Here is a 27,201-nt window from a genome sequence, read left to right as displayed (position 1 = left end):
ATAGTATTCCACCGATACTATTTTTAATAGGCTTAAATTATGTCCACTCTGGAACTAGTAACAGTCTGCTTTGACAGTCGCTCACTGTAAGATGTTGTATTGGAAATCTGTAAATTAAGCAACTGTTTCTTATGATATGCCTCATTTTCCTGGTTGGCATGTTCATCCAGTGATTTTCTTATACAATTCTTTAATTCTTCAATTCCTTCTCCAGTAATTGCAGATATGGGGATGATATGCTGGAACTCCATAGTCCTCTCTGGAATCATGTTTTTTTCAAATAAATGCAAAAAATCTGAAACGACACAAAGCTAAGCTGATTGTCTTTGAAAGTCAGTCAAAATTGTGTTAGAGGTTTTATCTGTGAAGCAAGGAACCAAAAACTTACCATTTTTAATTCCTTTTTTCCCCTCCTCTCTCTAATAAGCTCTCAGAACCTTTGGATTTTACTACTGACAATGGTAAGGTTCTTGACACGATAGGTACACAGTAAATATTTGTTGGATGAATATATTTTAAACCAAACTGAGTATAAGAAGATGAATCACAAAAACAATTTACTTACAGTAGTAATAAATTTGGGGGGGGGGTCAATAAAGTGAGGCAATAGATTCTTTGAAAGAAATTTTCTCTAAAAAAAATAAAGACATCATTTATATTTGGCCTCGTACACAGGAAATCTTTAACTTCCCAAAAGTATAGGCTTATCATCATTGATGCTAGGATTTATACTAAAATTGAAGAGGAAGTACGGGGAGTTCAAGGGAAGATCATTTCAGATGAGCCCAATCTATCACCTCACAGGGGCTAACAGCTGTTATATTACTTTTTCCTCTTTCCTGCTACCATGGCAATGGAAAGGGGGCACAGCATACTGACTGGATGGGTTAACTGATACGAACTAGAAAGGCTAGACTGAAAGAGATCAAAAAAGACAGCATGGAGCTGGCTTTCTGAGATTCCTAAGGCCCCCAAGAAAGTCTAGAGAAGCTAACTCAGGAAATATCACTGAAAGGCCTACCTTTTGTTTTATCATAGTCCAGAGAATAGTTACAAAATCTTAAGTTACGCTCACTTCTGGTACTTCCTGTGAAAATTCCCCTCTTTGCAAGACAAGCTAGCAAACAAAACTAAGGATCTTATGAAGCAAATGACATTAAGGAATGAAGTCTAACGATCTGACAATATCAGGGAATATTTATATCCAAAGAGTAACTTATTAATCCCACACATCTCCAACATGTAAATTACACAGGAGAAAAATTTTTGAGAAAGGAACTTACGGTGCCATCTGCAAGTCCTAGAGTACACTATATAATCTATTTTCCCCAATTGTTATCCCAAGGATAAAAACAAGACAAATTAGTACTACTGAAAACATGTTAGCCACTTACTATGCACCCTACTTTTCCTCATTTGTGCATGAGGTCCTCTATTAGATGCTGAAAAATGAAAGCATCATTGCTATAGGATAAAGGGTGTTCTGAAAAGGTCAATATTCAAAACTGTGGAGAGCCCCTTTAAGTTATTTTACACAAAGTGGTCCATAAAGGAAATTTCAAACAAATAAATCCTTTTGGATTAATAGCATCTGTTTTTCTTTGTCAGGCATACATAAGAAAACTCCAGTTCTTTTTAGAAAACAAATACTCAGAGACCTATAGAGTTGGTGTTGGAAAGAAGCATACCTCTTCAGAACTATTAGCTCTGTTTTTAAATTTATAGTGTATCATACTAGGGGAATGAAGTCCTAGAGTTTGTGAAGTATGTTAACTAAAGCAAAAGAATTCACAGGTAGATGCTGACTTTTTCCTCCTTTTATCCAAATCCTATGCACTCTTCAAGGGCCCCAATTTAAGTTTTTACTTCTTCACGAAGGCTGGCCTTTTCAGTTCAAATTAATATTTCTTTTGTCTCCTCTAACTTATTGTCCATATCATACATTCTAGAACTTGATTATTATTCTTTTTTTGAGGCAGACTCTTGCTCTGTTGCCTAGTCTGGAGTGCAGTGGTGTGATCATTGCTCACTGCAGCCTCAAACTCCTGGGCTCAAGTGATCCTCCTGCCTCAGCTTCTCAAGTAGCTGCGACTACAAGTGCATGCCACCATGCCCAGCTTATTTATTTTTTTTATTTTAGAGATGGGGTCTCGCTGTGTTGCCCAGGCTGATCTTGAACTCCTGGCCTCAAGTGATTCTCCTGCCTCAGCCTCCCAAAGTGCTGGGATTACAGGTGTGAGCCACCATGTCTGGCCATGGAACTTGATAATTATGTAACAATGTTATTTAAACATCTTATATGGTATGTGTTTTTTCTTCAAATATATTTGATTTTTAATAGTAGAAACTGTCAGTTTTCTTTTCCACTGATTATAAAACTTAGCATTCTCTGCATGTATTCATTGAATTAGAATTAAATGAATAAATGGGCTTACCCTTAGGATTCTGAAGCTGGTTTACCAATTCATGGAATTTATCTCGGGCATCTGGCAAGTCCATTTTATTAACTGCCAGGAGGGCAGGTTTTGTCTGAAGTTCTTCTTTGTACAACTCCAACTCCTTTAAATCAAAAGAGAAAAATCAAATAATTTTATAAAACTATCTGTATAAATTACCTATCTGGTAATATCTTTCTGTACTTTAATGGCCTGGGTAATCTAAAGCCCACTCACATTACTGAAATGCAATAAATCCTAATAAGCACAAAACAAAGGAAATTCAGAAAATGCTTTTTTTTAGGTCATGTGCTAGCATATTTTAGCTTATACAACATCCTAGAGACACATGATCTTGTGTCCAGAGCCAAATATAGGTATCTGAACTTCACACAGATAAAATTCAGAAGTCAATAATAAAAATTTAATGTTATACCTATAGTGTTTGTGGAAAAAGTAAATGTACTGAGGAGTAAATCTTTGTGACCATGGATTAGGCAATGGTTTCTTAGCTATAACCCCAAAAGCACAAGCAAAAGAACAAACAATGGGACTTAATCAAAATAAAAAATTTGGGGTTGTTTTGCTATTGAGTTGTTTTGGTCCCTTAAATATTTTAGATATTGACCCTTTATCAGATGTATGGTCTACAAATACTTTCTCCCATTCCATAGGGTGTCTCTTCACTCTGTTGATTGTTCCTTTTTTTGTGCAAAAGCTTTTTAGTTTGATGCAATCCCATTTGTCTACTTTCACTTTTGTTACCTATGCTTTTGGGGTTGTGTCTAAAAAATCACTGCCCAGACTAACATCAAGAAGCTTTTTCCCTATGTTTTCTTCCAATAGTTTTATAGTTTCAAGTCTTATGTTTAAGTTTTTAATCTATTTTGAATTGAATTTGTATACGAGATGGAATAAGGGTCAAATTTCATTTTTTACACACAGGTATCCAGTTTTCCCAAACATTTTTTGAAGAAACTATCCTTGCAGCATTATGTCTACTTACCAACTTTGTTAAAGATTAGTTGGTTATAAATGCATGGATTTATTTGTGAGCTTTGTATTTTGTTCCATTGGTCTATATGCCTGTTTTTATGCCAGTACCATGCTGTTTTGATTACTAGAGCTTTGTAGAAAGTCTCAAAACCAGGTAGTGTGAAGCTTCCAGCTTTGTACATTTTGCTCAAGACTGCTTTGGCTATTCAAGCTCTTCTATGGTTTGAAATGAATTTTAGAAATAGAAAAACGTGAAAAAATGTCATTGGAATTTTGATAGGGACTGTGCTGAATCTGTACATTGCTTTGGGTAGTACGAACCCAATCAAAAACAGGGCAAGGACCTGAATAGATGTATCTCAAAAGAAGATTAGACCTACAAATGGCCAACAGGTATAAGAAAAAATGCTCAACATCATTAGTCATCAGGGAAATGCAAATTAAAACCACAATAAAATATTACCTCACACCTATTAGAATGGCTACTATGAAAAAGAAAGAGAGATAACAAGTGCTAGTCTCTATGGAGAAAAAGGAAGCCTTGAACGCTGTTCGTGGAAATGTAATTAAGAGAGCCATTACGGAAAATAGTATGAAGGTTTCCTCAAAATATTAATAATAGAACTACCATATGATCCAGCAATCCCACTTCTGGGTGTAAGTCCAGAGGAAATGAAATCAGTGTGTCAAAGAGATACCTGTACTCCCGTGTTCACTGCAGCATTTATTCACAACAGGCCATGATATAGAATCAATCTAAGAGTTCGTTGATGGATGAATGCATACAGAAAATGTGATATTTATGCACACATACTTATGCACAATGGAATACTATTAAGCCTTTACAAAGAGGAAGATCTTGTCATTTATGATAACATGGATGGACCTAGAGGACATTAAGCTAAGTGAAATGAGCCAGGCACAGAAAAACAAATACTGTGTGATCTCACTTTTATGTGGAATCTAAAAAAGTTGAACCCACAGAAGCAGAGAACAGAATGGTGGTTGCCAGGGGCTTGAAAGAGAGAGATGGTAGAGTGTTGGTCAAGGGAAACAAAGTTTTGGTTAGACAGGATGAATAAGTTCTTGAGATCTATGGTATAGCATAGTGACTCTAATTAATAATAACATATTATATACTTGAAACCTGCTAAGAGAATAGCTATCTTAAATGTTCTCATCACAAAAAAATAAGTATGTGATGGATGTTAATTAGCTTGATTTAATTGTTTCACAATACATACATGTACCAAAACACTACGTGCACACTTTAAATATATATAATTTTTATCTGTTCATAAAAATTGACAAACTTTTATACCTTAATAAAACTGGGGAAATAAACAAATAATTTTGTGCCTCCATAAAGAAAGTGGAAAGACAACTCACAGAAGGAGAGAAAATATTTTCAAATCATGTATCTGATAAGGGACTTATATCCAAAAATACAAAAAACTCTTACAACTCAACACTAAAAAGAGAAATAACACAATTAAAAAATGGGCAAAGAATCTGAACAGACATTTCTCCAAAGGTGTACAAATGGCTAATAAGCAAATGAAAAGATGCTCAGCATCATTAATTATAAGAGAAATTACGGGGAGTTAGCTACGCTCCCCGCAAAAGGGGTTTTGTCTCTTTCTTTGGATCAGGTCTCTAAGTTGACCACGCCAGTGTGCAGGGAGTTAGCTACGCTCCCAGCAAAGAGGTTTTCTTCCGATCAGGTCTCTCAGGCAGGGGTCTCGCAAAGGATGAAAAAATAGTAGGAAACAGAAATAATAATAATAATACACAGAGCCAAAGATATAGTTTATAAAGTAAAGGTTTATGAAAATAGATAAAAGCAGGGTATCCGGATGGGGATATTTCCTCCCGCTAGAAATATCTCCAAAACTTAATATCCACACAGGTATTATATAGGGTAGGTACAGGCTCCCGTTGCCAAGGGCAACGGGATTTACATACTAACAGGCAGTTTGCTTTAGGGTCAAAGTCTTCTAAAAGACTACTACAGATCCTTTAACTAACTCTAACTAGGGGAACAATGAGTTGTAAAATCTTCTTGGGGCAAACTTCTAAGTTTTCTGATAAGGCTATTACTTTAGCAAAAAACAGAGACATCTTGGCTCTGGTGATTGTGTTCTTGGAGACAGAGATGATTTCAGAAGTCAACATGAGCTGTGCTTTGTGTTAATTACTTTAACCGCATGGCTCCTTCTGGGCCCGGCTTGGGCATTAGCATATCTCTCTGATCAGCTCTCCTCTCCGGGGGTCCTTGCCAGCTCCGGCAACCCATGGCTCTAGGAAGAGGCCTGCCTTGTCTTTCAAAACAGGTGAGAACCATAGGCCCAGTTTACAGCTGTCTCTTTGAAGTGCAGCTTTTACTGACCAAGGAGACGCCCTCCTGAGACGAGGCAGCTTTTGAACCAACACATTTCTTTTTTCTTTAAGGCAAAGCCTTATGTGACTTCTGAAATCAAATCTTGTCTCCAGAAATACAGGGGGCATTTCTATGACTCAGTATTTTTAGGCCCAACAAGAAATACAAATAAAAACGATAATGAAATACTACTGCACTCCCACTAGAATGGGTACAATAAAAACAACAGAGGAGTGTTGGCATTCATGTGGAAAAACTGGAACCCTTATACATTGCTGGCAGGATTGCAAAATGGTACAATGGTACAGCCAATTTGGAACAGTTGCCAGCACCTCAAAATATTAAACAGAGTTACCAAATGATCTAGCAATTCCACTCCTAGGTATGTATCCAAGAGAAATGAAAACATATGTCTGCACAAAAACCTATACGTAAATGTTCACAGCAGCATTACTCATTAAAGAAAAAATGTGACAAATGAAACAGGATCTACAAAGTCCTGGAAGTCAACATCATGTTATATAAAGGAAAAATCACATAACTGAAATTCAGTATATAAGGGAAGGGGCTGAGGGAAGGACTACTAAGCAAGGGCCAGACTTGCCAGACCTCATACACCATGTCCAGGTTAGACCTAACAGCAATGGGGACCATCAAAATGTTTTACACAGGGAACAAATATTAGCTTGGTTCTTTTACAAAGATCACTCCAGCCGCCATATAAAAAATGAACTAGAGAAAAGCAAGAATGGAAGCAGAGAAGACCAGACAGGACCACATTCGGCATTACAGTGAGAGGGGCTGATGATAACAGTGCGGAGGGAGACAAGTGGATGGATTTCAGAGAGATTCAGGATATAAAACTGACAGAGCTTAATGTAGGTGGCGAGAAGAAAGAATCAAGACAGCCACCCAGGTTTCTGGCTTACATGCTCAATAAAGTTCTGGGAGTGGCTCAGGTAAAAAAAACAAAAAAAACAAACAAAAAAAACCCCAGTTAGTTTTATACATATTGAGTGGCTAAGAGGACATCCAATCAAACTTGTCCAATACGCATCTGGTCTAATCACATATAATAATGTATACCAAACCAAAGATCAACCAAAAGATCTGGATATCAGATACAGATATGGCAGTTATTGGGATATTACCTGTAACTGAAGCAACAGGAAATGGGTAAGATTGCACAACAGGGTTAGGATAGGACTCTGAATAATGTTACTTAAAGGATGAGCAGAAAAGAACCTAAGAAGTAGACTGAGAAACAGTCTAAGAAGTAGAAATGAAACCAGGAGATGTAGTTCATTAAGCTAAGACTGAGAATGTTTCAAGAAGAAGAAACAGACAACGTGTCAAAGTTGAAGCAAGATAAAGTCCGACAAGTAAATATTACAATAGGTAGTTGGAAGCCCAAGGAGGATTTTATCCATTGCAATAGTTTGAGGAGCAAGTGAAAATTGAACAACTGGAGACAGCAAGTTTAAATAATTCTTTAACTGATATTCAAAGCTTTAAAAAGTAAGGTGGCGTATTTATTCTAAATATGCCATTCCGTATAGTCCCTTATGCCTACATATTAGACCAGATACAGAACACAATACAACAGAAAACCTACTTTTGTAAGCAGTATTATGGTTTCAAAAGCAGTTCTGTATTTAGTTTGGGAAGAAAGCTGAAATCCACAAACATCAACCTAAAAAAGAAGGAAAGAGATAGTCTTTAATGTAAGAACAGCTATACATTTTTATATTTTGAAATATTTTATTCTCTCAAAAATAATTTCTCAATCTATACTGGTAACTTAGCAATTCAAAATAAATAACAGAAATTGAGGTATCAAGGTAACTATAATTATTCTGCCAAAATAACAGTCACTAATAAAATGAAAAACTAGTATAGACAAGAAAGTTTATACCAATTATAGACAAATCTCACCTATAATTCTAGCACCATCAATGAAGTATGAAAGAGACACTATATAATATAGTAGTATGTTAGAAATATTAAGGAATTAAGCCTTCCCAAGTATGGCCAAACTTGTATCTGATACAGTAAACAATACCATTTCTATCCCCATATTATAACAGACTTAGCAGAGTAACATAAGCTACTACACTATCTTTAAATCTTATTTAAAATTTCTAGGAAAACTCAACTTATTGATTTTCACATTCACTTGAACAACACATGTATATGACTTACAACAAAAAGAAGTTGTCTAGTTCTTTCTATATGCTTCAGGAATTTGTGGCCCATTCCTTTGTTCACATGTGCTCCTTCTATTAAACCCGGAAGATCAGCTACTGATATCTAACACAAAGTTAAATGGTTTGATGAAAAAGAAAAATATATGAAAACCTCATGTTCAATTACATACAAAAATTTCCATATTTCAAATATAAACAGTTCCTAATTTATGATTACCAATGCATTTTTGAAAAGCCAAGATACCTTTATAGCAAAATAATTAGAGTATTAAAATCCTTTGTTATCAGATATTAAAGTCCTATTTTTACTTATTAATCTAACAATCTAGGAATTTAGGGATGAGTTTAACATTTACTAATCACATAAACTTATAATTTCATAAATTGTATTGTCCAATATGAACTTTTCATAGAATTTCAACTTTCACAATCTGAATTTGTAGAAGTTTACAAGAATATTAATTCAGCAGACATTTACTAAGTATAGCTCTATAGTTTTAAATTCAATTTGTAATTGTTTATTTGGCACCATTGTTCCTTTTTTGTTCACATGATACCAGCAGGATTATGAACCATTCATACAAAGTGAAAAATACAGTGTTCCTATATTCCTTTCATAGATGGCAAGAATTATTAACCATCATTCTACACTTGTGCTTTTCAAACCTCACTGTGATCATAATCACCTAGGGAACATTTAGAAACTACAGATGCCCAGGCCCTATTCCAGAGGTTTGGTTTCAAATTTCTGGGCCTAGTCATCCTTTATCATTGTTGTTCTTGAACCACACAGACAAATTCAGAGGTGCAGTAAGGGAAGAAAAGTAGTGCTCTACACCCACTGCCCAGTGTGGATAAAGAATTCAGTCTTGGCCAGGTGCGGTGGTTCACGCCTGTAATGCTAGCACTCTGGGAGGCCGAGGCGGGTGGATCGCTTGAGGTCAGGAGTTCGAGATCAGCCTGAGCAAGAGCGAGACCCCGTCTCTACTAAAAATAGAAAGAAATTATATGGACAACTAAAAATACATATACAAAAAATTAGCCGGGCATGGTGGCACATGCCTGTAGTCCCAGCTAATCGGGAGGCTGAGGCAGGAGGATCACTTAAGCCCAGGAGTCTGAGGTTCCTGTGAGCTAGGCTGATGCTATGGCACTCACTCTAGCCTGGGCAACAAAGCGAGACTCTGTCTCAAAAAAAAAAAAAGAATTCAGTCTTGAAGGAAGTGGCACCTACATGACAAAACAGTGTACACAACACAGACTCTGAAATGTCCTTCAGAGGTTCTGTACTGATTTCCCTTAACAATTAACAATGTTTTCTTTTCCTCTGTTGTTCCCTGTATATTATCTTATATTTACACTATTTAATATTATATATTATAATTGAGTTTTTTTACTGTTATATTACTATTATAAATGAACATAAATTTTTATGCCTTTTCAATTATGTCATAGGATTATATGAACCTACACTGACACATCATTATATCCCAAAGTACATACTTTACATTAGGGTTCATTCTTGATGTTGTACATTCTATGGGGTTTTTTCCCAAAAAATATTAAGGGGGTACAAATGTTTTAGTTACATGGATCACTTTTGTAATCCTTGAGTCCCAGCTAAAGGTGTGCCCGTCACCCAAATAGTGCAAGTGTTCATAGTACCCGTTGGGTAGGTTTTTGTCCCTCCCTTCCTCCCCCCTCCCCCCATTGATTTCCACTGAGTTTTACTTCCCTCTATGCACATGTGTGCTCACTAGTTAGTTCCAATTTAATAGTAAGTAACTGTATGGGTTTTAACGAACGCATAATGTATCCACCATTATAGTATCCTAACAGGATGGTTTCACTGCCCTAAAATGCTCTGTGTTCTGCTTATTCACCTCTCCTTCCTCACTAATCCTGGCAACCACCTATCTTTTTGCTTATCTCTATGGCTTTGCTTTTTCCAGAAGATCATATAGTTAGAATCATACAGTATGTAGCCTTTTCAGATTGGCTTCTTTCACTCAGTAATATGCATTTAAGGTTCTTCGATGCCTTTTCATGACTTGATAGCCCAGTTCTCTTTACAGTTGAATAATATTCCACTGTCTCAATGTACCACAGTATATCCATTCACCTAGTGAAGTTATTTCTAAGTTTTGGTAATTATAAATAAAGGTGTCATAAGCATCCATATTGAGGCTTTTGTGTGGACATAACTTTTCAACTCATCTGGGAAATATTTAGGAGCACAACTACTAGATTGTATATATTTTAAAAAATTTATTTAGTTTTTATTCTAATTATTAATATACAGAAGATCTATAGTTCTTATCAAGGAAAAGTAAATTTAAATAGCTAGATGAGACCAAAATCCCACTATAACTTTTTTTTTTCAAAAAAAGAATGTTGGAATAAAATCATTTCCATGAACTTTAGAAAGTGATTTTAGGAAATGAAGATCAATAATCCAAATATGGTAATAAAAGAAGGACTTGCAATGAGAAGAAACAGATTAAGGAGATAAATAAACTGGAACGAATCTTTGGAAGAAGAAATTAAGTTCTTACACAATATTTTACTATGATAGTGCTCAGAATTATTTTGACCAGCTTCATTTATCATAAAAAAAATCTTATTACCATTTTCCCCCCTAATACCATAGAAACAGGCAAATATAAAGTCAAAGTACCAAAACCAAGTACATTCACTTGTAATCAAATGTTTTAATTCAAAAATACCAACCTGTTTGAAATCATTGTACATAATCTTTCCAAGTTCAGGCTTCAATGTTGTAACTAAAAGGAAAAGCAACAATAAATTAAGCCTAGAATAAAGGCTGGTACTCTCAAAATTGTTTTAACATTATGCATAGAATGAATAATATTTCTTTTCTGTGAACAGTTTAATTCAGATTTTGTTCTAACTTGTTGAAATGGAAGCTGTGATTATCTTTGCTGTTTATTTTTATGAATTAGTAAGTCTCAATTTTTCTCTACTGTACTTCAACGTGCATGGTAAGAAAGTTTTGGGAAGTGGGGCTCAGAATTTAGGTTTCTATTACTGGGTTTGTAGATGAAATTTTTCTAGTCTTTTCTCATTAAGTTATCCTTAAGCTTCACCAATCCTACACTAGCCTCTTTCCTACGATTTTTTGCTTTTCCTCCTCTTTCCTTCTCAAGTCCCCTGTATTACAACAAATATTGGCCATGCAATTTACAGCAATTAGTCCAAAGTTAACTCTACTTCATCACAGTCTAATTTTAGAATGGCTTAATTTTATTTTCCAGGTTAATGTCATTCTGTGTCTTTTTGTTTAATGATGGCAGAGATCCCATCGTATTCACTCATTACTCTTACCCTAAGTTTCTATTATATCTCATCCAGTTACTGCAATAACTGACTGATTTCTGCAAATCCTTTTGAGTCCCACACCAATCCATTTTTTATATTATAGGCATATCTCTTTAAAAGCAAATCTAATAATTTTATCCCTTGCTTAAAGGCTTCCAATTGCCTTTAAGATAGAAAGATCAAATACAGCCCACATGGTCTATGTGATATGGTCTCTACATACATCTCTAGTCTCATCTCAATTCCTCTTTCTCTTACTTCATATCTCCAGACACACAAATCTACGCCCTGCCACCACTAAGTCTTTGTGTACATGCTATTTCCTCTGATTAAAAGACCCTTCACCTCCCTCCCTTTCACTAATTAACTCATAATTATTCTTCATATCTCAGTCCAAGCATCACACCTCCTCAAGGAAATTTAAAGCAGTCACCTACACTCTTTCTTAGAACCCTTCTATATTCCCTTTATTTATTAGTGATATATATGCTTTCCCCTGCTAGTCTGTAAGCTCAATAAAAATCAGAATAGTAGCCGTTTCTGCTTACCAGTTTTTGTAACCCCACAACGTAATGTGGTTCCTAGAAATAAATATTTTCTAAATAAATGAAAGTATTCTCTCAGCTTTCCTAGTATTTATCACAGTACTTGATAAAGAGTAGGTGGCTCATAAAATTCTAACTAAACCAAATAAATGATTATGCAACAGAGAAATAAATTAAATGCAATAAAGTAAGTGTCTAACAGGGACAAGAAACTTTGCTGAGGGGTTTAGAGGTTTCAAAGATTAATGGAAAATGCATGTATTTTATCTGCTAAAAGTTTTTAAACTAAGGCTACCCTCAGAGCTCTCATTTTATTCATACTGAAAAGAAATATTAGTCTTTAAAAAGTTTACCTCCATACATTAAAACATACCATCAAATTATACTTACATGCATAATCTGCAATTGCAGGTTTTGCATGAGAAACTCGACTTAGCAAAGAGGATTTTCCAGCATTTGGGAATCTGAAATGAGAAAATTAAAATGCACATTACAGCAAATACCAGTATTAATAATACTTGCTTATTTCTGAATTCCTAAGAATTCAAGTAGACTCCTCTCAAGTAACTAGGACTATAGGCGCATGCCATCATGCCCACCCAGATAATTTTTAAAAAGTTTTTTTGTAGAGATGGTTTCTTGCTATATTGCCCAGGCTTGGTCTCAAACTCCTGTCCTCAAGTGATTCTCTTGCCTTGGCCTCCCAAAGTGCTGTGATCACAGGCATGAGCCAGCTCACCTGGTCAATTTTTTTTTTTTTTGAAAGAATTACTTACAGTTGGTTGGCCTGCTTTTTAAATGAAATAATATAAGGTGAACACGTTTCAATGGTAAAGTATAATTTATTTGACTAATTTTCCTATTGATAGACATTTAGGTTGTCTCCAATTTTTCACTATTGTAACTAACACTGCAAAAAACATGTATACAGCTAGAAAGACATATACTGTTAATAGTCATCTCTGAGTGGTAGGATTAATAGACAACTATTTTTTCTTTCCGCAAATAAGCATGTATTATTTAACTTTTTCCTAGAAACTTTAAACAATGCAGTGACTATCCTTAAACCTCTGTATATACCTTTGATCTCTTTCTTGGAGTAAATTTCTAGATAAGCAAATCGTGAAGTAAAATATATGCTCATATTAAAGGCTTTTGATTTCATTGCTAAACTTCCCTTAGGAAAGTCCTGCCACGTATGAAAGTAAGTACTAGAAATGGGGGTCATTTTAAAGGATTCTTTCCTAAATCTCATTCACATATTTTCATTGAACTTATCCAACAAATATTTATCAAGCACTGACTTTGTATAAGGCAACATACTAAGCATCAGAAATACAGTAATGAGACAAATGTGATCCCTGTCTCCTTAAGAAAGCTCTTCTTTCAAAAAATTCTGCCAAACTTTCATTTGGAATAATAATGTAACATTTTGCAAATATTAATTTTGAATTCTATAAAAATTCATAAGCTCTATAAGGAGCTCTTTTAACAATTTTCCTCATAAAAAATCTTTCTGTAATGAATTTAAAATGTAATTATGTGAGATTCTTAATGACTCATTTCTTCTGGAACATACATTGTTTTCTCATATCCTGTTTCACCCAGGCTCTTGTAACTTTTGAAAAGCAAATTGCAATATTTTTCTCCAAGATTACTACTAGCTGGACTTGCTTATTTCCAATATCCTCATATTTTCATAATAATTATTAAGCACATAAAAAAGCAAGCAACTATTTCCAAGATCAAAGTATGATTAGAAAGACGATGCTAATGGCTGAAGAACAGATATTTGAGATTTTTCTTGAAAAGTACTTAATGAAAATTTTAGAGGCTGAAATCCAACCTATGCAAAGATCAGATTTGACAACAGTAGTACAAGCGTATTAGTTAAATGATAATTTTCTTCTATGGTTCAGTCCATTTTGAAAACCAGCTAAAAGGATATCTACTTATGCCAGTATTCACAGTAAGAACTTTTCAAAAATAGCTGCCTAAGTAAAAGCACTAGCATATATACAGAAAACACTCTACTTAAGAATTTTTTAAGGCTGGGCGCGGTGGCTCATGCCTGTAATCCTAGCGCTCTGGGAGGCCGAGACGGGAGGATTGCTTGAGCTCAGGAGTTCGAGACCAGCCTGAGCAAGAGCGAGACCCCATTTCTACTAAAAATAGAAAGAAGTTAGCTGGACAACTAAAAATATATAGAAAAAATTAGTCAGGCATGGTGGCGCATGCTTGTAGTCACAGCCACTCGGGAGGCTGAGGCAGAAGGATTACTTGAGCCCAGGAGTTTGAGGTTGCTATGAGCTAGGCTGATGCTATGGCACTCTAGCCCGAGCAACAGAGTGAGACTCTGTCTCAAAAAAAAAAAAAAAAAAAGAACTAGGAATTTGGAATAGAATAGAAATAAGGCAGTTTTCCCTATCTTCTCCTCCCATCTGAATAACTATAATGCTTTAAGAGGGCTACAGAGAGGAAGGAGGAGAGAGAGAATGGAGAAATGTAAATTTAAGTTTTCCCTGCCTTTATCTATTCACTATCTTGCTATCTATCCCCCTCCAGTGGGCAGCAGCACTGCAAACCCCACAGCTAAATAGCATTATTTAATGAAAAAACCAAGGCTGATGGAAGATGATGATCTTGCAAGGCCTGCAGTACTGAAATAGACAGATCCTAAGCAGAGGCATAAAGGGCACAGAAATAGTCATAGCAAGATCCAATTTGGTGTCCATTAGTGTGTAAGTGTGAGAATTGAGACTGTCTACACCAATCTTTAGCCATCTGATTACTGACACCTCAATGACTCTATTAAGACTCATGCGAACATCTCAACCTTTTTATTTCTTCTTTTTCCCCTTCTTTTTATTTTTTTCCCTTCTTTTTATTTCCTTCTATATATTTTTAAAAATATGGTTTGTTTGAATTCCTAATTTTATTCCTTAATATATGGTAACATTCTTTAACCTCCTTATAACATTGCATTTGACCGATTTTTCTTCTTTATTCATTCTCTGACATTCCCATTGACCTATTCAATTGCTCTGATCTTCCTTTTACCAATGAATTTTAATGACGAAACTCTATGCTGACAATTTGAAAATAACTATATTTAGTGTCATATTGCCAAAGTACATACACAATGCACAAATTCCATAAACTACAAATAATTCTGGCCCCAAATTACCATGTACGTTTATTTTCTATTCATAGACTGTCTCTTTGAAAGTATAATAGTAAAAATATCAATGATACTTACCCTACTAGGCCTACATCAGCTATAAGTTTTAGATCAAGGTGAATTATTCGTCTCTGGCCTTTCAGTGGTAAGAAATTTGTAAGTAATTTGCCACCAAGACCTCCTTCAGCTACCAGAATTCTATCACCTTCTTTATTGAGTTCTCCTTAAAAAGAGGGAGAGAATTACAGCAAAGATCAATAAGTAGAATAAGTAGCATGATATTCTCTTTCAGAAATACATGCCAGGAAGTTCCAATTTACAAATCCAGAGGGCTAAACCAAAGAATTGAATTTCTATCATAAGGTCTGACCCTAGAAAAACAATTAAAAGCAGTTGAAAAGAGACTAGTTATACGTTTTAAAACAAAGCAGTAGGCCAGGCGAGGTGGCTCATGTCTGTAATCCTAGCACTCTGGGAGGCTGAAGTGGGTGGATTGTTTGAGCTCAGGAGTTCGAGACCAGCCTGAGCAAGAGCGAGACCCCGTCTCTACTAAAAAAATACAAAGAAATTAGATAGACAACTAAAAATACATAGAAAAGAAATTAGCCAGGCATGGTGGCGTGTGACTGTAGTCCCAGCCACCTGGGAGGCTGAGGCAGTAGGATCGCTTAAGCCTAGGAGTTTGAGGTTGCTGTGAGCTAGGCTGGCGCCATGGCACTCTAGCCCGGGCAACAGAGTGAGACTCTTTCTCAAAAAAAAAATAAAAAATAAAAAAATAAAATGGAGCACTCTTGTATCTTTAAAATAATCTTAAATCAAGAAGTCAATTTTGAACAACTTTTGTGTTTTAAAATATTCTATTATAAATTAGTTGCTGAAACTGTTAATTATTTAAAAAAATTATTCTTAAACTCAAGAGAGGGAAAAGGTGGCACAAAATGGCCAAATAGAAACCTCCAAAAATTGTCCCTCTGCACAAACACCAAATTCAACAACTGTCCACACAAAGAAGCACCTTCAGAAGAACCAAAAATCAGGTGAGTGATCATGGTACCTGATATTAACATTATATCAAGGAAAGAGGCACTGAAGAGAGCAGAAAAGACAGCCTCCCATTGCCTACGCCACTCCTCCCCCATTCCTGGCAGTGCCATGATAGCACACACAGTGGAGAGAGAATCTGTGTGACCAGCAGAGGGAGAGTGAAGTGATTCTGGGACTTTGCAATGGAACTCAGGGACGCCCTGTCACGGGGGGAACACAGCACAGGGCAGAATTCTGCAGGCACCCATGGAGGGAGCGTTTAGACCAGCCTGGCCAAGGGAAATCCTCCGCCTCAAAACCCTATGTCTGGCTAGCCCCACCACCAGTTGACACACAGCAGCCTGGGACGTGGAATAAATCCGTAAAGCAGTCAGGCTTTGCAAAGGATGCAGTCCTTGGGCAATTCCTGCAGCTGTGCTGGCCCAGAGCTAGTGCACTTGGGGTGCACATGACCCAGTGATACACCAGCAGGGATGGCCAAGCCAGTACCTGTGTCACCCCTCCCCCGACTCCAGGCAGTGCAGCTCAGGGTGTCTTCTTTCACTTGGGGAAATGAAAGGGAAGAGTTCAGAGGACTTTGTTCTGCAACTTGTGTGCTAGCTCAGCTGCAGTAGAAGTACCAAGCAGACTCCCGAAGCCCCTGAGTCCAGGCCTTAGTTCCTGGACAGCATTTCAAGACCCACTGGGCCAGAAGGAAACATGCTCTACAGAAGGGAAGGATCCAGTCCAGACAGGATTCACCACCTGCTAACTAAAGAGCCCCTTGAGTATTGAATAAACATTAGAAGTAGCCAGGCAGCAGTCACTATGAGCTTTGGGTGAGACTCAGCTGGCTTCAGGAGTGACCTGCAGTGACCATGACAGAGTCTCACCTCACTCCTCTCCCCAACTCCAGCAGCCCAGCACAGAGAGTGAGGAAAGAGAGTGAGCAACTTTGCCTAGTATTCCAGGGAATTCTCCCATATCTTATCCATGTCCACCAAGGTGGTACCACCAGGAGTCTGCAAGAATCACAAAATTACTGGGTTTGGGGCACCCCCAGTGCTATTATGGCTGCAGAGACCAAAGACTTAGATCATAAGACTCAATTCCCTTTGAATATGTAGAAAGCCTTCTTAAGAAGGATGGGTTCAAACAAGCCCAGATTACAAAGATTAAAATAAATACCTAACTTTTCAATTCCCAGACATCAATGAACATCCACAAGCATCAAGAATATCCAGGAAAACATGACCTCAACAAATGAACTAAATAAGGTACCACCAGTGACCAATTCCAGAATAATGGAGATAGGTGACCTTTCAGACAAAGAATTCAAAAGAGTTGTCCTAAAGAAGCTCAGTGAACTTCAAAACAACACAGAGAAGGAATTCAGAAGCCTATCAGAGAAATTTAACAAAGAAATTAAAATAATAATAAAAAAATCAAGCAGAAGTTCTAGAGCTGAAAAATACAATTGACAAACTGAGAAACGTATCAGAGTCAACAGCAGAACTGATCAAGCAGAAGAAAGAATTAGTGAGTCTGAAGACAGGCTATTTGAAAATACACATTCAGAAGATAAAAAAGGAAAAAAGAATAAAAAAGAATGAAGCATACCTACAAGAGCTAGAAAATAACCTCGAAAACGCAAATCTAAGAGTTATGGCCTTAAAGAGGAGGCAGAGAGAGACTGTGGTAGAAAGTCTATTCAAAGAAATAATAACAGAGTTTTCCAAATCTACAAAAAGATATCAATATTAACACCAAGTAGATTTAACTGAAGCAAGACTACCTCAAGGCATTTAATAACCAAGCTCCCTAAGGTCATGGATAAAGAAAAGGGCCTAAGGGAAGCAAGAAAAAAGAAAAAAAGAAAAAAAAACACATATAAAGGAGCTCTAATAGCTCTGGCAGTAGACTTCCCAGGGGAAACCTTACAGGCCAAGAGAGAGTGGCATGACATATTCAAAGTGCTGAAGGAAAAAAACCGTAACCCTAGATTATTAAATCCTTCAAAAATATCCTTCAAACTTGATAGAGAAATACTTTCCCAGACAAACAAAAGCTGAGAGATTTCACCAACACCAGACCTGTCCTACAAGAAATGCTAAAAGGAGTTCTTCAGTATGAAAGAAAAGGATATTAACAAACAGTAAAAAATCATCTGAAGTTATACAACTCATTGGTAACAGTAAGTACACAAATACAGAATACTCTATTGCTGGTAACTGTGGTACATAAACTATATCTTGAATAAGAAGACTAGAAGACAAACCTATCAAAAATAACTCAAACAAATTGTTGAGAGATAGATAGTATAAAACTATATAAATGAAAACAAAATGTTAAAGCGAGGAGGGATGGAATTAAAGTGTAGAGTTTGTTAGATTTCTCTTTGCTTGTTTATTTGTAAGCAGAGTTAATTGTCATGTTTAAAATAATTGGTTATAAGATGTTTTTTGCAAGCCTCATGGTAACTTTAAATCAAAAAACCTATAACAGATACACAAAAAATAAAAAGCAAGAAATTAAAATAAACCATCAGAGTAAATCACTTTTAACAAAGAAGATAAGAAGGAAGTAAGAAAGAAAGAGAGGACCACACAACAACCAGCAATCAAATAACAACATGGCAGTAGTAAGTCCTCACCTATCAATAATAACATTGAATGTGAATGGACTAAACTCTCCAATCAAAAGACATAGAGTGGCTGAATTGATTAAAAAAAAAAAAAAGAAATCCAAGACCGAACTATATATTGTCTACAAGAAATCCATTCTACCTATAAAGACATACACAGACTGAAAATAAAAGGATGAAAAAAATATTCCACACAAACGGAAACCGAAAAAGAGCAGAAATAGCTATACTTCTATCAGATAAAATAGATTTCAAAACAAAACTGCAAAAAAGAGACAAAGAAGGTCATTATATAATGATAAAGGGATCAATTCAGCAACAGGATATAACAATTCTAAATATATATGCAGCCAATACTGGAGCACTCAGATATATATATGAAGATATATAACTACAATAATCACTGGAGACCTCAACACTCCATTGTCAGCACTGGACAGATTATCCAGACAGAAAATCAACAATGAAATACTGGACTTAATCTGTATTACAGACAAAACAAACTTCAGAGATATGAAACAGAATGTTTCATTGAACAGCTGCAGAATATATGTTCTTCTCCTCAGCTCATGGATCATTCTCAAGGATAGACCATATGTTAGGCCACAAAACAAGTCTTAAAAATCTCAAAACAATTAAAATCATACCAAGTATCTTCTCTGACCAGGATGGGATAAAACTAGAAATCAATAAATAACAAGAGGAACACTGGAAACTATACAAACACATGGAAATTAAACAATATGCTCCTAAATGACCAGTGGCTCAATAAAGAGGTTAAGAAGGAAATTAAAAAATTTCTCAAAACAAATGAAAATGAAAACAGAACACACCAAAACCTATGTGATACAGAAAAAGCAGTAATAAGAGGAAAGTTTATAGCTATAAATGCCTACGTAGAAAAAGCAGAAAAGCTTCAAATAACCTAACGATACCTCTCAAAGAACTAGAAAAACAAGAACAAGCCAAGCCCAAAATTAGTGGAAGAAATAAATCAATACAAGAAATAAATGGAATTAAAAACAAAGCAAAAAAAAAATCAATGAAATGAAAAATTGGTTTTTTGAAAAGATAAACAAAATTGACACATTTTTAGCCAGACTAAGAAAAAAAGAGTGAAGACCCAAAGAAATAAAATCAGAGTTGAAAAAACCTATAAGAAATGGATTAATTCCTAAATACATACAACCTGCTAAGATTGAACAAGGAAGAAATCCAAAGCCTGAATAAACCAATAAAAAGTAACAAGACAGAAGCAGTAATATTAATAAAATGTCTCCTATCAAAGAAAAGTGCAGGATCCAGTGGCTTCACTGCTGAATTCTACCAAGCATTCAAAGAAGTAATACCGATCCTACTTAAACTATTCCAAAAAATTGAGAAGGGAATACCCGCAAACTTGTTCTATGAGGCCTGTATCACCCTGACATCCAAAGACACAACAAAAAAAGAAAACTACAGGCCAACATCCATGAAGAACATAGATATAAAAACTTTCAACAAAATATTAGCAAACCAAATTCAACATTTTAAAGATTATTCATTATGATCAAGTGGGATTCATCCCAGGGATGCAAGGATGAATCATATGCAAATCAATCAACGTGATACATCATATCAACAGAACGAAGGACGAAAACCATATGATCATTTCACTTGATGCTGAAAAAGCATTCAATAAAACTCAACATCCCTTCATGATAAACTCTCAACAAACTGGGTATAGAAGAAGAACCTACCTCAACAAAATAAAAGCCATACAGAACAGACCCACAGCTAGTATCATACTGAATAAGGAAAAACTGAATGCCTTTCCTCTAAGATCTGGAACAAGACAAGGATGCCCACTTATACCACTGTTATTCAACATAGTACTAGAAGTTCTAGCTAGAGCAATGAGATATGAGAAAGAAATAAAAGGCATACAAATTGGAAAGGACGATGTCAGATTATCTTGTTTATAGACAATATGATCTTATATCTAAAGAAACCTAAAGATTCCACAAAAAAAAACTATTAGAACTCATAAACAAATTCAGTAAATTTGCAGGATACAAAATCAAAATGTCAAAATCAGTGGCATTTCTATATGTCAACAGTAAACAATGTGAAAAAGAAACCAAGAAAGTAATCTCATTTACAATAGCTGCGAATAAAATTAAATGCCTAGGAATAAAATTAATCAAAGTGAAGGATCTCCATAATGAAAATTATAAAACATTGAGGAAAGAAATTGAAGACACAAAAGAATGGAAAGATATTCCATGCTCATAGATTAGAAGAATCAATATTGTTAAAATGTCCATACTACCCAAAGCAATCTACAGATTCAAGGCAATCCCTATCAGAGTACCAATGATATTCTTCACAGAAATAGAAAAAATAATCCTAAAATTTATATGGAGCCACAAAGCACCTGGAATACCAAAGCCATCCTAAACAAAAAGAACAAAACTGGAAGAATCACATTACCTGACTTCAAATTATACTACAGAGCTGTAGTAACCAAAACAGCATGGTATTGGCATAAAAACAGACACAGACCACTAGAACAGAATAGAGAATCCAGAAATAAATCCACACAGGTATAGTAAATGTATCTTTGACAAAGGTACCAAGAACAGCGGGGAAAGGACAGTCTCTTGAATAAACGGTGCTGGGACAATTGGATGTTCATATGGAGAAGAATGAAACTAGATCCTTACCTCTCACCATTTACAAAAATCAAACCAAAATGGATTAAAGATTTAAATCTAAGACCTGAAACTAAGAAACTACTGAAGGGCCGGCAGGGTGGCTCACGCCTGTAATCCCAGCACTCTGGGAGGCTGAGGGGGTGGGGGGGATCACTTGAGATCAGGAGTTCGAGACCAGGCCAAGCAAAATTGAGATCCCCCGTCTCTACTAAAAATAGAAAAATTAGCTGGGTGTAGTGGCACATGCCTGTAGTCCCAGCTACTCAGAAGGCTGAGACAGGAGGATTGCTTGAGCCCAGGATAGGAGGATTGCTTGAGCCCAGGAGTTTGAGGTTGCTGTGAGCTAGGCTGATGCCACAGCACTCTAGCCTGCACAACAGACTGAGACTCTGTCTCAAAATAAACAAACAAAAAAACCTACTGAATGAAAACATTGGGGAAATGCTTCAGGACATTGGTCTGAGCAAGGATTTCTTGAATAATACCCCCAAAGCACAGGCAACCAAAGCAAAATTGGACAAATGGAATCACATCAAGCTAAAAGGTTTCTGCACAGCAAAGGAAACAATCAACAAAGTGAAGAGACAACCCACAGACCTGGAAAAAATATTTACAAACTACCCATCTGACAAGGGATTAATAACCAGAATATATAAGGAGCTCCAACAACTTGATAGGAGAAAATCAAATAATCCAATTGAAAAATGGGCAAAAGATCTGAATAGACATTCCTCAAAGGAAGACATACTAATGGCCAACAGGTATATGAAAAATGCTCAATATCATTAGTCACCAGAGAAATACAAAACAAAACTACAATGAGATCCCAGTTAAAATGTCTTTTATCATAAAGGCCATAACGAATGCTGGAGAGGATGTGGAGAAAGGGGAATCCTCATACACTGTTAGTGAGAATGTAAATTAGTGCAACCACTATGGAGAACAGTATGGAGGTTTCTCAGAAAACTAAAAATAGAATTATCATATGACCCAGCAATCCCACTGCTAGGTATGTATCCAAAAGAGGGGAATTCAGTATATCAGAAAGACATTTGCACTCCCATGTTTATTGCAGCACTATTCACAATAGCTAAGATTTGGAATCAACCTAAGTGTCCATCAGTGGATGAATGTATAAAGCCATTGTGGTACATAAACACAATGGAAATTTACATAGCCATAAAAAAAAATGAAATCCAGCCATTTGCAACAACATGGATGGAACTGGACAATATTATGTTAAGTGAAATAAGCCAAGCACAAGAAGACAAATCTCGTATGTTCTCACTCATATGTGGGAACTAAATATTAAAAACAATTGATCTCATGGAGACAGTAGAATGATGGTTATTAGAGGCTGGGAAGTGTAGTAGGGAGGGAGGAATAAAGTGGGAATGGTTAATGGGTGCAAAAATATAGTTTGATACCACACCAAAGTGACTATAATCAACAATAAGTGAGGGTATACTTTAAAATAACTGAAAGAGTAGAATGTTCCTAACAGCCCTAAGGTGATGGATACCCTGGTTACCCCGACTTGATTAATTCATATTGTATGCCTGTATCAAAACATCACACGTACCCTATAAATATATACAACTATAATGTAGCCATAATAATTTAAAATTTTTTTTTAAAACTCAAGATATTCCCACAAATCCTCAATTTTAGAAAATGTGCACATTTTTACAATCTTAGAAGATGAAGTACACTCACCTATAATTTTACCATTTTCATCAGTTACTGAAATACCTACAGGTGCAGAGATTTCACAGTCCTTTCCTTTGGAGCCTTTCAGTGCACTAACCCTACCAAAAAAAGCCAAATGAAAATAAGGAAAACCTCTAAATTAGAGGGTTTATACTTCAAGCAAATATGATGGTTTATAAAGGAGAGTAGCAATCAACTCTTCTGGCCAATGCAGATTGGTCAAATGGTCAAATACAGTATTAAAGAAAAACTAAAATGTTCCCTATTTATTTGCATTTTAGACTATTGTATTACATTAAAATGGTATCAGGTAATGATTTAAGTAACCAAATTAACCAGGAAAAATCATTTTAACCAATAATGAACTAAGATATTGTACCCCTGACCATTGCTATGATACAAATCAGCTATTAATAGAAAAAAATTGAAAACCCACTGAATAACAAAGCTTTTGAAAAATTCACCTCAAATGAGAGCACCTAAATTGTAACAGACTAATTTGGCTACTCTCAAACTGCTCATGAGAGAATAAATTGGCATAAACTTGTAACTTAGTAATTCCGTATCTGGGAATTTATCAAGAAAATAATTGAACCACCAGGTAAAATAATACCTACATAAGAATGATGCATTGTGCCTATAAGAGCAAAAAATGTCAACAATAACCTAAATAGACAAATGACAAACTTTCATTTTCAATACTATAATATTATAGTTATTCTGAATAATTTTCTGACATGGAAAAAAAAAGTTAAACAACAAGAGGTGGTTGTAAAATATTGTGCTTTCATTTTTGTATCCCAAAATTGTATATGCATATACATAATTACATTTGTGTACACACACAGAAAAGTCTTAGAAAAGTCAAGAAAAGGTTAATCTCTGAGTGGAATATTATACGAAACTGACTTTTAATGGTGGTGGGGTGGAGTAGTATGGTTCAGATTTGAGAAAGGTTTCCTAAAGGTTGTCAAGGATAATCTTAAAAGAAAATGCTGGAAATTCACATAATGTTCTATTTCTACATAGGAAATGCAAAGAGAATACAGACAGACAATGGGAGAAGAAATGGATAAAAAGTTTAAAAACTCCAAAATATTCCTTAGGACCAGCCTTTTATGAGTTGAGATATTTTAGACTTTCGCTCAGTTACAAATACAAGAAATAATTTACTTCAAATACCAATTAAGTTTTTATCTTCTAACTTTTTTTTTCCAGGAGGGTTTGATTTTTATAAAATTAAAGTCACTCAGTAAGTACTTACCGACTGTTTGCTCCTCCTTCAGCCACAAAGCGTTTCTGAGGATATTTGTCTTTAAGTTGTTTTAAAGTCATTTTTTTATGGGCTACAACCCAGATGTCACCACCTTTTCCACCTTCTCCACCTAAGCGAGGATAACCCATTCCACCACTTCCTCCTTTAGTGAAGAGTCTTAGGTTATCAATGAAATTTCCATACTTAAATAAAAGAGAAACATTTATATACCAAATGTGCTTATCAACTTAGAACTCCTTTCTAGTTCTTAGTTCCACTAAAACTTCTTTTAAAAAAAATCAGTAATGGCTTTCTGTATGCCAATTCTAGCACCTTTTCTTAGCTCACCTCCAGTGTGACCTCCCTTTCTCATTTGATTATGTCTCTTAAGACTTTTTTTTTTTCAATTATCAATTATTGTCCCATCTATCCTCATGGTCTCTGACCTTGGCCCTCATTTCATGCCAGACTTTCTTCCCTGGGTGAGTATAAATAACTATTGCATAGGAAAGATATTTCCTATGTCCAATATGTTGAACATCTCCACCAGGATGTATGTAGCTTTTAGTAGTTTAAAGCAACTGAGAACACGATCTGTATTTAATTTATATTTGAAACTCCTCTGATATTTAACTTGTTCTTAAATATCAGATGAACGAATAATAGTCACCTCATAAACAAATGTTAACGTAACAAAATCAAACTTTTCCCCAGGCAAAATTTGTTCCTCCAATGTTCTCTCAAATAATGGAACCATGGTTCATCTATTCACTGAGACTGCACAAATGAAAATCTTTCAGACTATACATACGTCTTTTCTGAAGCCCTGCTAACCCTATCTCCTCTTTCCAGTACCATTGCCCTAGTAACTAGACCAAAAAATGATCTTTCAGTATCTAGTCATTCTTTCCTTAATGCATCCTCCATCTTGTTGCCCAAGCTATTTTTCTGAAATGGATCTGATCTCTAATCATGTTTCCTCCCTATTCAAAAACCACCCATGGTTTTGTTTGCTTTTTACTGTTTATGAAATAAAGTCTAAAATTCCTAGTACTCTGTATATTCAAAGACTTTAATCTACACTTCCAGTATCATTTTCATTTGTTCTACCCTTCCCATCTCCTCTTCCTCTTTGCTCTGTACTACATAATGGACTGCCATGTCTATATGCCACTCTGCTCACGCTTTTCCTCTACTTAAACTGTCACATGTTCTTTTCTATCATAAACTAACTTGAATGCCATATTTTCTTATGTCTTTCTTCATTCCTCTAATCAACTCTTACCCTGATTTTGCTGGCCCTCTCAGCAATTTTATTATACCTCTATTATTACCCTTTTTGAAATCTTATAATGTATTTAGTGTTTACCTTTTCCTTCACTAAATCAAAAACTTCGTTTAGGTATAGAACTTATGTATTAACCTCCCAGGCTATCAAAATATCTTAGCATAATTTCCTAAATTCATAATCTTCACAACTTTAGTCACATTATAAGTATCAAAACATCTATTTAAGGATGGTCCCAGTGCAGTGGTGGTTACAACTAATTGATCACAACCAGTTAGAGTCCTTTGTTCCTTCTTCATTCCCACTGCTTCCCTTAACTAGCCTTAAAAAAATAAAAAATTAAAATAAAAAAAAAGTTTGTTTCGAAAAAAATTGAAATATTGACCATTCTGATACACTCTAGAGGAAGGTTTTTAAAGTTCTATTCAATATGTGACACTTTTTTACTGCTCTAGATTCACCAGATTCAGAGGTTTAGGAGCCTCACTTAAAGGAAATATTTCAATCTGATCCTTAGTAGTAAGGTAATGGCCAAAATATAATGCCGGCAGGTTTTCAAAAAACATTACTAGTTGAGGCCCATATAAAGTGTGCTTTTTTTTTTAATTCGAAGCAGTTGTAAATTTTTACAGCAGCCATTCTAAGATCGACAGTACACACAAACAGACCTAAATTTTCTGCAAGAAGGCATGTCAATTACACATTCTCTTTTCGTGATAAAGTCTTTTTTAGAAATAATTTTTTTTTTCTTTTGAGACAGAGTCTCCCTCTGTTGCCCTGAATGGAGTGACGTGGCGTCAGCCTAGCTCACAGCAACCTCAAACTTCTGGGCTCAAGGGATCCTCCTGCCTCAGCCTCCCTAGTAGCTGCGACTACAGGCATGCGCCACCAAGCCCGGCTAATTCTTTCTATTTTTAGTAGAGACGGGGTCTCCTTCTTGTTCAGGCGGGTCTGGAACTCCTGACCTCTAGCTGTCCTCCCGCCTCGGCCTCCCAGAGTGCTGAGATTACAGGCGTGAGCCACTGCGCCAGGCCTAGAAAGATCTTACCATTGCACTCGAGAAAAAAATATGGAAGAACAGGCTATGGATATTACTTAAAAGAAGAAAAAAACACTACAATATTTGAGTCACGGCAGGCAGGTATCCCAATTCCTCATGCCACGTGCACATAATTCCCCTAAAGAACCTCAAACCCTGTCCCCAAACGACCGCCCTAATCACGCCAGGCAGACACCCCCTTGTCACCCTTTATTGGCAAAGCCTGACTCCCGGAGGAGCAGAGAGGACTACGGTAAAACCAAGAGGGGAAAAAAACCTCTGGAAAAAAACAGTGGGGAGGGAGAAGAGCGAGGGAGAACCAGAGCCCTCAGCTGGGGCGAAGGGAACCAGGCAGAGGAGCACCAGACACGGACCTTTCTGAACAACACGCAACCGCAATGCACCATGACTGCCACCGGCCACGATTCCCGCGGAAGCTGCAGGAACTGAAGTACGGCGCAAC

At 36.0% G+C, this 27,201-nt stretch overlaps 1 protein-coding gene across 1 annotated transcript; it reads right to left on the bottom strand.

Annotated features, from left to right (window-relative positions):
* Window positions 1–6: 6 nt before the first annotated feature.
* On the bottom strand, window positions 7–27,201 carry GTPBP10 (GTP binding protein 10). The gene is made up of 10 exons (XM_045564378.1): window positions 27,113–27,201; window positions 24,421–24,614; window positions 23,163–23,254; window positions 15,162–15,306; window positions 12,293–12,366; window positions 10,749–10,801; window positions 8,014–8,121; window positions 7,427–7,504; window positions 2,436–2,559; window positions 7–295 (listed from the first exon to the last, which is right to left on the bottom strand). Exons 1-10 carry the CDS (start codon window positions 27,143–27,145, stop codon window positions 33–35), a joined length of 1,164 nt encoding a protein of 387 aa, XP_045420334.1. The 5' UTR covers window positions 27,146–27,201; the 3' UTR covers window positions 7–32.

The sequence above is a fragment of the Lemur catta genome, chromosome 11 (genome assembly GCF_020740605.2).
Source record: "Lemur catta isolate mLemCat1 chromosome 11, mLemCat1.pri, whole genome shotgun sequence".
Taxonomy (NCBI): Eukaryota; Metazoa; Chordata; class Mammalia; order Primates; family Lemuridae; genus Lemur; species Lemur catta.
The sequence above is the reverse complement of the archived record's forward strand: the minus strand, read 5'-3'. Positions and strand labels throughout refer to the sequence as shown.